General features: G+C 37.3%; 1 protein-coding gene across 1 annotated transcript in view; it reads right to left on the bottom strand.

Moving 5' to 3' along the window:
* Positions 1-10,485: 10,485 nt before the first annotated feature.
* Positions 10,486-14,444, bottom strand: part of LOC123233399 (zinc finger protein 2-like) — a 90,338-nt gene continuing 86,379 nt past the window's right edge. Inside the window, exon 5 of the mRNA XM_044659514.1 lies at positions 10,486-11,498. Coding sequence (XP_044515449.1) covers positions 10,486-11,498 — 1,013 coding nt within the window. The remainder of the gene's footprint in view (positions 11,499-14,444) is intronic.

The following is a 14,444-nucleotide window of genomic DNA, read 5'->3' as shown; positions in this document are numbered from 1 at the left end:
TGGAAAGACCTCCAGGAACTGATGCAGAGTGAAAGGAGCAGAGCCAGAAGAACATTGTACACAAAGACTGATATACTGTGGTAAAATAGAATGTAATGGACCTCTGTACCAGCAACAATGCAATGACACAGGACAGCTCTGAGGGATTTATGGTAAAGATGCTACCCACATTCAGAGGAAGGACTGCAGGAGAGGAAACATAGAAGATAAACAATTGCTTGAATGCATGGGCTGAGGCGGACATGATTGGGGATGTGGACTCGAAACTACCACACCAATGTAACTATCAACAATTTGGAAATAGGCCCTGAACAAGGACACATGTTACAACCAGTGGAAATGTGCAACGGCCATGGGTGGGGGGAGAGAGGAGGGTGAAGGGGAAAGTAGGGGCATGAAGCATGTAAACATGTTAAAAATGAATATTAATAAATGTTTTTAAAAAAAAAGTTATATAAACTTGGTCAAAAGGTAGGATGTTTAGGATTTATAATGCTGTTTGACTGATTTCCTGTTTTCATAGGGAAGAGGAGCTTAGAGGGATAAAGCTAAATGGAGAGGGAAAGCCACTGAGAGGATGAGTAGGATAGTTATGGGACCTCGAAGACAAAGTTGACTGACTTTGTAACTGCATCCACACATCTTAGCAGCAACTACAGTGGTAGAACAAGGTCCCCAAATTCACCTGGTCTCTTCTTAATTATGGCATCTTATTGATTCCACTCTGCTCTGCTTGCCAAGCTTGTTCCAACTCCACTTTGAAGCTCATTTTTAAAGGAGAAAAAAAAATTTTATTTCACCAAGTCCTAGTTGTGGGTCTGGCTGATCAAGGCCTCTTAAAAATTCAGATGTCTGTAACCTTTGTCTAGAAGCTTGGGGGTATCACTCAAAAAAGCAATTTTCCCAGGCACTAGAACTGATCCTTCTGATCAACAAAATAAGCCAGGTCCTACAGTCAACCTGAATAGCCTTTGTCCAGCCTCACCTTTATCCCCTTAAACCCAGAACTCTGGGTCTCTGTCTTCCTGATTATGACTGCCAACCCTAGATACAATCCCATTCCTACACTTCTCTTAATCCTGACTTGCCACTTGTCATCCATAATTCCAGGGCTAACTATTTTAATTCACATACCTCTTGCTTCCGGTCTCTGAGGCTTTTAACAGCATAGATCTAGAAAGGACTTTAGAGGTCATCTAGTCCAATCTCACTCAAACAGGCCAGAGAAAGTAAGTTATTTGCATAAGTTTGTTTTTTGTCCCTGGAACTATACCTTTTTAATTTATTTTTAACATTCATTTAAAACATTTTTTTGAGTTCTAAATTTCCTTCCTCCCACTCACCCATTTCCTACTGAAAAGGCAAGAAATGTGACATCAATTATTCACGTGAAATCACATGCAAAACATATTACCATTAGCCATATGTTGCAAAAATTTTTAAAAGCAAGAAAAAAGTGAAAAATAAAAATGATGCTTCAATCTGTATTCAGATTCTAACAGTTCTTTCTCTGGAGGTGGACAGCATTTTTACAAGCCCTTCAAAATTAATCAGGATCACTGTATTGCTGAGAATAGCTAAGTCATTGAGTCAATCATCATATAATATTGCTATTACTGTGTACAGTGTTCTCCTGATTCTGCTTACTCCAACTCTGCATCAGTTGATGTAAGTCTTCCCACGTTTTTTCTGAAACCCAGGATCATTTCTTGTAGCACAATAGTATTCCATCATAATCATATACCACAACTAAGTTAGTCATTCCCCAATTGATGGGCATCCCCTCAATCTCCAATTCTTTGCCACCACAAAAGTGCTGCTGTAAATATTTTTGTACAAATACAAATAGTTCATTTTTCTTTTTCTTTGGTCTCTTTGGAATACAAAACTAGTAGTGGCACTGCTGGATCCAAGGGTATGCAGAGTTTTATTGCCCCTAGGGGATAATTCCAGATTACTCTCTAGAATGGTTGGATGGGTTCACAACTCCAGCAGTGCTTTAGTTCTCAGTTTTCCCATATCCCCTCCAATGTTTATCATTTTCCTCTTCTGTCATAATATTCAATCGAATAGGCATGAAGTAGTACCTCAGTTGTTTAAATTTGCATTTCTCTAATCAATAGTGATGTAAAGCATCTTTCATAGGACTTGAAACTGCTTTGATTTCATCTGAAATTTACAAGCCCTTCAGAATTACCGGGGATCGCTGTATTGCTGAGAATAGCTGTCATTCAGAGTCAAATCATTGTATAACATTGCTGTTACTGTGTACTATTCATATCCTTTAGCCATTCATCAATTGGGCAATGACTCATATTTTTATATATTTGGCTCAGTTCTCTATATATCTGAGAAATAAGGCCTTTTTCAGGGAAACTTGTAATAGTTTCTGTTTTCCCATTTCCTGTTTTCCTTCTAATCTTGATTGTATTCGTTTAATTTCTGCAAATAAAAAAAATTTAATCAAAATTATCCACTTTACTTCCTGTGATCCTCTCTCATTTGATCATAAATTCTCACCTTAGAGATCCTTAGAGCTGACAGGTAAAATTTTCCATGCTCTCTTAATTTATGATTGTTTTATGCTAAATCATGTATCCATTTTGACCTTTATCTTCATATACAATGTGAGATATTGATTTATATCTAGTTTCTGCCTAACTGCTTTCCAGTTTTCCCAGCAATTTTTGTCAAATAGTGAAAATCCTTATCCTAAAAGCTTAGATCTTTGGGTTTATCAAGTACTAGATTACTATTAGGGCCATGTACTATTGTCTTGTGAAACTAATCTATTACACTGATCCATTCCTCTATTTCTTAGCAAATACTGGATTGTTTTCATGATTACCATTTTGTAATTGTTTGAGATCTGGTACTGCTAGGTCACCTTGACAAATTTTTTGATTCCCTTGATATATTTTTAAGTCTTTATTTTCTTAGTAACAAATCTTAAGGAGAAGTCACTTTACTGATTCGGTTTTATCTGAAATATATTCTTGTTTGGGGATAACTCCCAAATTCCATGTACCATATCACCCCCAGAGCTCAGGCCAAGTCAAAAGGATGAACAGAGAACTTAAAACTATGATTGACAAATTATGCATCAAGACACATTTAAAATGGCCTGAAATTCTTCCTCTGGCTCTATTTTATCTTAGAAGCAGGCCCAGAGGAGATTTACACATCTCACCATATGAGATGCTTTTTGGACATCCCCCTCTACAGGCTAAACCTTTTTCTCCTGCATATATATCACTTTTAGGGGGAGGTACTTCTATTGCTTCCTATATACAGGAATTACAGCATAAACTGCAAGAACTCCATGAATCCAGAGCTGCAGTAAGTATAAGCAGGACCAATAGATTTTTCACTTCATGACCTGAACCCAGTAGACAAGGTGTATATAAAGAATTTCCAGCACACTGGAGCAACTCAGCCTCCCTGGGAAGGTCCATTTCAAATATTATTAACCACTCCAACAGCTATAAAAATCAGAGAAAAGGACTCTTGGATTCATTGCTCACATGTAAAGAGAGTACCTTCAATTGAAACTGACTATATTCTATTATAAGCATTGGAGATAATAGTCCATAGAAAAGTGGACACCATTTTTGAGAACACATTGAATTCCTGAATTTTATTTTACTATTGCCTTTTATTTTTCTAATAGAATATTTGATTTTTTTCCTTTTTTTATTTAGGATACTTAAAATACATATAATCAATATTAATTTTTGATTCTGCAGTAATATGTTTAAAATATATTTTTTCTAATATTAATTCATACCCAAAAGCTTTAGACTACAGAAACCTGTCATTTGCTGATAAATTTTATGGGACAATGATTAATATTTATGTCTAATTCTAGGAAATGGGATAAAAAAAAGGGAGCACAGATTTCATCTGCACAGTGCCATAGAAGCACAGATTTAAACTGAATAGTGCCATGGAGCACAAGTTCAAAAAAGACCATATCAATCCAACTAAGATTATTTAACTTTTATGCCAATACTAAAGGACTTGAATATAGTGTGAGACTCAAAGTTGCGACGCTTGACATATGTTAAGATGTAGGACACTTCGTACAACACTGTGAACCAAGTACCAAAGGTTGGCCATCATTCTGGCTCCTCTATCCCTGAGACTGAGGTTAAAATCAGACCTGGGAATTACACTTCCCTTTTATATGAAAATCTAGTCCTTTTTTCTCTTATGATATGGCAACTTGCTGTTGTCTTGGCTGCCAATGGGTAAGTGCTATATAACTGCATTTTGTCCAGATTAATGGGACAGAAATTACTTTAATTGGACCCTAATACAAGGGCCTATTAATTTATTCTTGTTTACTTAAAAAATTTTACATAGATTTTTGATATTTTGATTCTTATTTTGAATTTTTATTTCTCCCAAAGTTTAATTTTCTTCTATTTGTTTGGGGTTTATGTTTTGGGGTTTTCTTTTGATAATTGACTCATACATCCCATAATTCAATGATGTATTCTGAGCTGATCTGGGTGTTGGTCAACACCCTCTTCGAGGGTTTTGTATTTTTATAAAAATCCAAGTTTTAAAATTTTGTTTGATAAAATTTTTCAGAAAAATAAGTCTGCTAATGCTTTGAAACCAGAAAATGTATTATTTGCCTGCAGAAATCTACACCGAATCAAGACGATCCAAATGAACTTTGGGGTGCAACTGATTGAATTTAAAGGGACTGAACACAATTATTTTGAATTGTAAACTCTTATGCCAAAGGGGATTGCCCCCTAATTGGCCTTTTGTCAATGCACCTAGCAAAACATTGGTTTTGCTCTCTCTCTTTCTATTGCTTCTACTTACCTCTTATCTCTAACAATTGTAGTTAGAATTTTAGGGGTACAAGATAATTATGTCAAATGATCAATTGGGGGAGACAAATCTCCCAAATGATCACAGGGAGGATTGTGATGAGATTAAATCTACCCTGCCCATCTTTAGATTTAATCACCAAAGGTGAAAACATCTCCATTTAACCCACAACTTGTGTGGTCTGTAACCCACATGTGCTAGGGTAACAAATCAGAATTTATTGACTGCCTCATGGGCAGTCCTAAGAAAAGTGTCTGTTGTGATTGGACATGTAAACTAAGAGGAGGCGACAGGAAGTGATGCAAAAGAGGCCCCTTTAAAAAGAGACCTCAGTCAGTTGGGCCCTCTCTGTTGGATCATGGATGGGACCTAAAGGAGCTCTTCTGGTTCATGACTGGACTTGGAGGTCTGAAGCTGGTGAGACTGTTCCACATGGTGAATGTTAAGACTGAATCTTCCTGAACTTCTCTTAAGGAACTTCCTTTTAATAGAGACTCTGTGACTGAAGCTTTTGCTTCGTTTGCCTTCAAGGCCCTTCGGGCCTCTGGCTTCCCAGTCTTGGGATCAAGGCCAGATTTCCCTCAGCTGAGAGTTCATTAGATCTACCTGGATTGAACTAGAGGATCAGAGCAAATTACTTACTGTATTAGATTACTTATCCTATCTTATCCTCTCTCTTATTTCCTTATTTCTACTTCCTCTTCTCATTTGTAAATAAATTTTCATAAAAGTCATTTTAACTTGAAGTTAATCTTTAATTGGGGACTGATAATTGTTCAATCCCCTGGCGACCAACCTTTTAATATTTACCCAATCAAAACCCCTTTTCACCCCTTACAGATAGAAGAGCAAGAACTAGGAAAATGGAGTTAAGTAACTTGGCCAGGGTCACAGAGATAGGAAGTGATAGAGACCAGATCTGAACCCCGGTCCTCCTGACTCCAGGACTGGCATTCTACCCACACTGCCACCCATAGTCTCTATTGATATTCTTGACCTTTTGTTCTTCCATGTTAATTTTACTTTTTCTAGGTCTATAATTTTTGGTAGTTTAACATGGCACTGAACAAGTAAATTAATTTAAGTAGAATTTTCATTTTATTATATTGGCTCAGCCTATGAACATGACCATGAACAACTAATATTTCTCCAATGTATGTCTGTGTGTGAAGTGTTTTGTAATGGTAATCATACAGTTCCCAAGTTTGTCTTGGCAGGCAGACTCCCAAAGATTTTATATTGTCTGCAGTTATTTTAAGTGGGACTTTTCTTCTTGCTGAACTTTGTTGGTAGTCTATAGAAATGCTGATTATCTACACGGGTTTATTTTACATCTTATAATATTGCTAAAGGTAATTGTTTCAACAAGGTTTTTAGTTGATTTGTATACAATCATATCATCTGCAAATGAGTTTTATTTCCTCACTGCCTGATTCCTTCCATTTCTTTTTCTTCTTATTGCTATAGCAAGGATTTCTTATACACTATTGAAAAATAGTGGTGATAATTGTGGTACAGAGAGTTTAAACTAACACTCCGAACTACCCTCCTTTCAAACCCTCACAGGAATTCAGGCAGGGAGAATGAAGGTGGGAATAGGGTATGGTAGGGAGATTCAAAGGAATTAGCTAAATTAACAAATCTCAAAAGAAAAGCTGCAAAATATAGGCCAGGTTTCAATCTCAAGAAGGAGCTCAGATGGACCCTGGTTCTCTCCACAAATCCCAAGACCAACTCAACTTTTCCCAAGATTCTAAACTCCTTAACTGACAGAATGAATTCTGCAAAGCCTGCAAAACTGTTATGCTAGCCTATCTGTACCACATAATGGACCTTCTTGCTTCACCCCTGATATTACTGGGAAGGCTTCTAGCTTATCCCTATTACAGATGCATGCTCTTAATTTTAGATAGATGCTACTTATCAATGTGAGAAAGGTTCTAATGATTCCTATTCTAGTGTTTTTAGGAGTGTTGTATTTTCTCATTTTTTTCTACATCTATTGAGATATTCATGATTTTTGTTTTTATTATTGATATGGTCAATTATGCTAATAGTTTCCCTAATACTGAGCTAGTCTTGCATTACTGGGATAAATCCCACCTCATTATAGTATAGTATCTTTGTAATATATTGCTCTGAACTCCTTGCTAATATTTTATTTTAAATTTTTGCATCAATATTCATTAGGGAAATTAATCTATAGTTTTGTTTTTCTTCTTCCTGGTTTAGGTATCAGCACCTTATTTGTGTCATAAAAGGAATTTGGTTCCCAAATAGTTTATATCCTATTGAAATTATTCTTTAAATGTTTGTAAAATTCACTTGCAAATCCACCTGGACATGGGGAACTTTTCTCAGAACTCATTTCTTTTTCCAAGATAGAATTATTTAAATATTCAATATCCTCTTCTGTTAACCTAAGCAATTCATATTTTTGTGAATGTTTATCCATTTCACTTATATTGGCAGATTGTTTACATAAGGTCTTACAGGTAAAACAAGAGGGTCAAGGTTTAAGCCAATGTTCTTTCCACTAGAAAAAGACCAAGAAAGACACAGACGTCCCTTCTCAAAGGAAAGTAACTAAATTTATTGTAATTTACATCTTTCATCATGGATTAAAAAACAACCCAAATTTTCTACCCCTTAGAAAAGTTTCCAGTTCTTGGTTGGATTCAAGTCCCTTTCATCACAGACTGCAAAATGGTCTGAAGCAGTCATATAGCTGGATTACATTATTCTCAGACAGGGTTTAGACCAGTCTATGTCAGACTAATACCCGATTCTTATTTTTCTATTTGGAAATATTCCCTCGGATTCCATCTATACACAGCAGTTCATGTGGATTGCCACTAGATGGCGCACCTAGTCATTTAAATTATGATATCCACTCCATAATCAGCCAATTTTTTTTTTTACATTCTTTGTTACCCAAGTCCAAAAGTGGTGACCTACAAATTCAATCACCTTTTTCTGAAGGATTTTTAAAAACAATTCTAAAAACACAGAGCACCAAATTCAAGCCTTTGTGCTCTAGAATCCCATCTCAATTTGTTCTGCTTCCGATTTTTTTTACTCTAATTTAGAATTAAATTCTCATGTACTGTTATAAATTCCCCAAGCTTATAACCCTACCAGGTTCCAGAGCTTGTCTCTGATCTATAAGACAAAGTCAGTCCTTAGTAATTAGTCCTAATTGGCTAATGCTATACTATGCCACATCAGGACATGCAAAACTTCTTAGAGGCCTTTATAAACCATGTGTCCTTATTAAGTCAATGGAGAGAGATGTCCTGTCCAGACTTTGAGTTCCTACTTCTGTTTCTGGCCCAAAAAGGAAGAACTTGTTATCAAACAGAAGTTTCATTTATTCTGGTGCATCTCTCTTTTTTTTTTGAATAGTCGTTTTAAAGTTTTTCTTTTTCACCTCTTACCTTGGGCTTATTCTGCAAGCCCTGAATTTAGAAAACTATTGGCTTTTAATCCAATTACTCTTCCCATTGGCCTATTTAAACCGAGTCCAAAGTTTATGAGCTTTGGTTCTCTTAACTTCTCTAAAGCCTGTTTCCTCACTTGTGGAAAATTTTAAAGATCCAATGAGAGAATCTGTAAAGCACTGTGTGAAACATAAATAGCTTAAAGTTTCAGCTATTGTTTCTGCAATACAAAAAAACATAGGACTCAACGATCTGTAAGATCCCTTCCAACTATAATCCAATTCTTCATTTTGTTTTAAATAGCAGATTAAAAATCCAATAGTGCTCTTTTCTCCACAATGTTATTGTTTTCCTAGAATTAAGTTTGAACCAAACTGGAGTCAATAATCCTCTATGCAAACCATATTCTTCTTTACTTCTTCATTACAAATTTTTCTCTATACATATATGTATATGTATATACATGTATATATATGTATATATATATACCCATATCCCACTTTCAAAATATTATTCAAAACTTCCTGTTATAAACTGGAGAATATCTTAGAGGCAGTTTGGCAGAGTGAACAGAAAATTAGACTTGGAGGCAGAAGGACCAATCAAATCCTGCCTCAGACACTTATTATCTGGACAAGTAACTTAGCATTTGAGTCTCAATCCATTCAGCTATAAAAAGGGGATAACAGCACCTAACTTATAAGATCGTTGTGAAGATCAAAGGTATATAAAGTGTTTTGTAAACCTTGGAGAACTTTATGTGAACTAATATTATTACCTTAGGACTCCTCTAATTTTCTCCAATAAAAATTTCTGATCCATACACCAGATTACCACATAAGACTTGGGAGTATATATGCTATCTAGAGTGGACTGGGATTTCAGAGTGGTCCTTCTGCTCCACCTGGAGAGCTTGAGCTCAGCCAAAACTACAACTATAAGACATCCAGTTTTCTTTCCAAGAAGAATTCTCTGATGTGGAATAAGGATTGTTATGTATAAAGGTATACTGCCCCAACCAAAATGTAAGCTCCTTGTGGGACTTTGTATAACAATGGGATACCCTGACCATGTAAAGAGATGACTTCTTCCCCAGCCATATTACCCATCACCAATGGCCTTAATTTTTTTTTTTATTCTATCACTGAGGAATAAAAAGGGAGAAGATAATTATAGTTAACTGTCTTTCCCTATTTTCTCTTCTCTGAGATTATTTTTTCTACTTTGTCTACTGTAGCCCAGTATGTATTTAGTTCAAACACACAACAAAACTACAGCAACTTCTGCAATACCACCATTTACAACTGAGGTAAATCACAAAAAACATTCTCAAACTACTCATCTAGGAAGCATTTAAATTATCAAAAAAAAGTCCTTGTCCTTCATTCCCTTCCTTTCTAGTCTGTAAATCCTTGTTGCTGGTCTCCAAACACTGGGTTACATTTCTTTTACTGATCTACCCTTCTTAACTGTAAGCCTAGGCTGCATTCTTAAATTTCCCTAAATTGCCATAGGGCCCTTTTGTTTGGCTACAGGTCCATCACACTTGGGCTTTCAGGTGGAACCTATCAAGGGAGCCAAAGGTCTCATCAAAGCAGCCAATGCTCTGAATACTCTGCACAGGAGAAAATCTTGGACAGCCTTTCTTTTAGTTCTGAACATTCAATGACCTGCCTATATAAGTCCTTCCTAAATTTTATTCACTCCAGTTTTTTTTCTTTTCTCATGCCTCTCCTTTTAATGGTAGAGCTTTTCTAGACAGCAGTTTCTCCAAATGTTCTCCTCTAGACCAGCTCCTCTTGCATTCTTTTACCTTCAGTTGTTCTAAAAACTTAAGTATTCCATACTCTGGCATCATCAACCCTGATTGGAGAGCCTCATTCCTTTGAAGAGCACCTCCCTCTCTTTCCCCATTATTCAATAGCTCACATCACATTAGTGGTATAAAGACAATCATTATTTTGCCAAGGAAATCCCTCACTGTCATCCATTAAAACATGTAAAATACTTAAGACTCCATGTTTATATTCAACACACCCACCATCAGGAACCCATATAGGACTGCACACTTTTTGGTATACATGGTCTTTCTGTAACACTGTCTTACAATCTTTGCAATATCCATAGCACTTAGCACAGTACTGTACACATAGTAAACCTTCAAACAACTGCTGAATTCACTGTGCTCCTGGAATCTCTATCCAGTATGTATTCTCTTTTGTTGAGTAAATTCTGAGTGTTCACTAAAGGTTTTTCCATATTTGCTGGCTTTAGTGCCAGCATGAGTTTTTCGATGTTGAGAAAGGGAAGAGCTCTGGCTGAAGGCTTTGTCACATTCATTACATTTATAAGGTTTCTCTCCAGTATGAGTTTTCTGATGTTTTGTAAGGGATGAACTCTGGCTGAAGGCTTTCCCACATTCCTTGCATTTATAGGGTTTCTCTCCAGTATGAGTTCTCTGATGCCGTATGAGGGCTGAACGGTCACTAAAAGCTTTCTCGCAGTCATTACATTTGTAAGGTTTCTCCCCAGTATGCGTCCTCTGGTGCTGAGTAAGAGCAGAGCAGTAACCAAAGGCTTTCCCACATTCAGTACATTCATAAGGTTTCTCCCCAGTATGAGTCCTCTGATGTTGAATGAGCCCTGAGCGGTCACTGAAGGCTTTCCCACATTCATTACATTTATAGGGCTTCTCTCCAGTATGAATTACCTGATGTTGAGTAAGAAATGTGCTTTGACTAAAGGCTTTCCCACATTCATTACATTCATAAGGTTTCTCTCCAGTATGAATTCTCTGATGTTGAGTAAGGTATGAACTTTGATTAAAGGCTTTCCCACATTCGTTACATTCATAGGGTTTCTCTCCAGTATGAATTATGTGATGTCGAATAAGGGCTGATCGGTGACTGAAGGCTTTCCCACATTCATTGCATTCATAGGGTTTCTCTCCAGTATGAATTCGCTGATGAAGGGTAAGGTGTATACTCTGGCTGAAACCTTTTCCACATTCATTACATTCATAAGGTTTTTCTCCAGTATGAATTCTCTGATGTAGGATAAAGGCTGAGCAGTAACTAAAGGCTTTCCCACACTCATTACATTTCCAAGGCTTCTTACCTGTACAAATTCTTGAATCTTTAATCAGGTCTGAATTCTGTTTTAAGTTCTCTCCAAGTGTATCACATTTAAGAAATCTCTCTCCTGAAGGAACTTTCTGTGGTGTAACAATGAATGACCTCAAGCCAAAGCTTCTCCCAAACTCGGTACACTGATGGCTTCTCTCCCCAGTACTTTTCTTGGGAATGACTGTGTCCTGGCTTAAATGTTTCTCATGGTTTCCCTGTTGCCCTTCTAATTGTCCTTCACATTGCCATGCTTCTTCCAACACTGAATCCCTCGTGAGTCTTTCCATTAAAACTCCATGGGATGATTCGACTTCAGCAATGTCCTGTCTTGGAATTAACTCCTCAGTTTCAGGTCTAATACCCCAATCTGAAAGAAATGAAAAATTTAAATGTACCCTCTATTCTCTGTTAGAAGGAAAATACTTTAGTGAGAAAAGAATAATGAAACTGAAAAATGCCTATACAGAAAGGAACCTGACAATATTTGAATAGTCTTGCAATCCTGAGAGCAGTATGTCAGAAGTTTAAGATACTGGCAAAGGAGAAATGGTTGTAGGTGTAGGTGAAGTAGACAGGAAGCTGTCATACCAGTTACTCCCCAGGTCTTTGGGGCTTTATTTAAACCTTTACCTTCCATTTTAGAATCAATATTATGTATGGTTCCAAGGCAGAAGAATAGTAAGGATTAGGTAACTGGATTTAGGTGATTTGTCCAGGGTCACAGAACGAGGATGTGTCTGAGATCAGATTTGAACCCAGGACCTCCTATCTCTAGGCCTGGCTCTCTATCTGCTGAGTCACTTCACTCCCCACCCCTCTTCTCCTCCAGCCTTTTTAAAGACATCAGGAATCAGTCATAGTTCAGAGAAAGGTGGAATTAATTTAGGCTAGAACCACTGAGAAATTATTTAAAGAATAGGGACTTGAATTTGACCTTTAAAAATAAGAAGAGAAGGGGCAGCTGGGTAGCTCAGTGGAGTGAGAGTCAGGCCTAGAGACAGGAGGTCCTAGGTTCAAACCCGGCCTCAGCCACTTCCCAGCTGTGTGACCCTGGGCAAGTCACTTGACCCCCATTGCCCACCCTTACCAATCTTCCACCTATGAGACAATACACCGAAGTACAAGGGTTTAAAAAAAAAAATAAGAAGAAGAGAGCCAGGCCTAGAGTCAGAAGGTCCTTGGTTCAAACCTGGCTTCTGACACTTCCTAGCTGGATAAGTCACTTAACTCCCTTTGCCTAGCCCTTACTGCTCTTCTGCCATGGAATCAATACCAATTCTAAAACAGAAGGTAAGGGTTTGGTTTTTTTTTTAAATAAGAATGGACAAAAGAGGAGGAAAGGTAAAGGTGTTTTGCTGAGGAGGACAGAATGGTTAGAGGCAAAGATAACAGGGTTCAAGTTAAAGAATAATGATTAAAAAAAAGTAACTATGTAAGTTAGAGGCCAGATAAAAATAACAACATGAACAATTAACAGTAGCATTTATATTGTGCTTTAAGGTTTACAAAGTACTTTACAAATATTCATTCATTTACCTTCACTATATATAGCACCAATATAGGAACTCTATTTTCTCTTCTTTACAGATGAAGAAACTGAAGCAGATGAAGATTAAATGGCTTGCTGAAGATCACATAGCTATTATGTGTTTGAGACCAGATACAAACTCAGTCTTCCTGACTCTAGGTCTATCTGGGAAGAACTAGAGAATCACTACTGAAGAATTTAGTCTTAAGTAAGCAACAAGAAAAGAGGTAAACTAGTCAAGGGGTAAGAATGAGACAACAGACAGTCTTAGTGGTATATTAGTACCTCTGAGATAGTAAGAACAAATGCGGAAGGTCCCCAGCACAGACTGAACCCTCTATAAAGATTTATGTTAAGACATGGACAGAATCACAGAGGATAAAGGTCATAGAAGAGTTGAACCTTATAAAGAAAACAGCAGGGACTATATTATTTAATGAGAGAACATTAGGAAAGTACTATTTACCTAGAGCCATATGGATCCAGTATGCAGACAGAACCACAAGAGGGAAGGGAACAAGGGAAATAAGCTAGAAGCAACTACAGCAAATCAGATGGCTAGGACTCCATCTCCCTAAAGAAACAGAAGTTAGGGAAAGATCTGGGGATGGGGGGAGAGGACTAGATCAAGTTTGGACATGTAGTAAAGGTACATGCAAGACATCCAAACAGAGACATCAAGCAGACAGCTGGCAATATGGGACCTTAAGATCCAAAGATATAAATTTGGGGCTATCACATTTACAGCTAGAAGGAATGTTGCAAGATCATCTAATTCAACCCCTTCCTTTTATAGCAATGAAACAGGGGTCCAAGAAGTAAATAACTTGTCAAAAATTATACAACTGATATGTGGAAGAGCCAGAAATTGAATCCAAGTGTTTTGCATCTCAGTCTAGCACCCTCTCTACCATGCAGAGATAAATGAAACTATGCAAACAGAAGAAGTCAGCAAGGGAGAAAATAGCAGGTGGGGGGGGGGGGGAAGGGGAAGTCCAAGAACAAAATACCTTAGAATAAATCAATGAGGACATGAAAGACAAAACCCCGGCTAGTCATGGTCCCCAAGAATAGAAAGGGTATCAAAAAAGAAAGGGGTAGTCAACAGTATCAGATGCTGCAGAGATCTTTAGGAGGGTAAGGATTAGAAAGCAGCTGATAAGAGTAGCTAGGTAGCAGAGTGGACAGAGTACCAAACCTTTAGTCAGAAGGACCTGGGTTCAAATCTGGCCTGAGACACTTCTAGCTGTGTGACCCTGGTAAAGTCACTTAACTCCAACTGCCTAGCCCTTGCCCTTCTGTCTTAGAACTAATACTAAGGCATAAGGTAAGGGTTTTTAAAAAAAGAAAATGCCAATGGATTGGGCAATATGGGAGTTATTAGTAACTCCAAAAGCAGCAACCCAGTAGAGTAGGTTGGAGGGGAAAAAAATAAAGGTGTCATAAATGTGACCGCTAACATAAATGTAAAACTTGGGAAGGAAAACAAAGGTTGTTTTGGAT

This window comes from Gracilinanus agilis, chromosome 2 (genome assembly GCF_016433145.1).
Source record: "Gracilinanus agilis isolate LMUSP501 chromosome 2, AgileGrace, whole genome shotgun sequence".
Lineage (NCBI taxonomy): Eukaryota > Metazoa > Chordata > Mammalia > Didelphimorphia > Didelphidae > Gracilinanus > Gracilinanus agilis.
The sequence above is the reverse complement of the archived record's forward strand: the minus strand, read 5'-3'. Positions and strand labels throughout refer to the sequence as shown.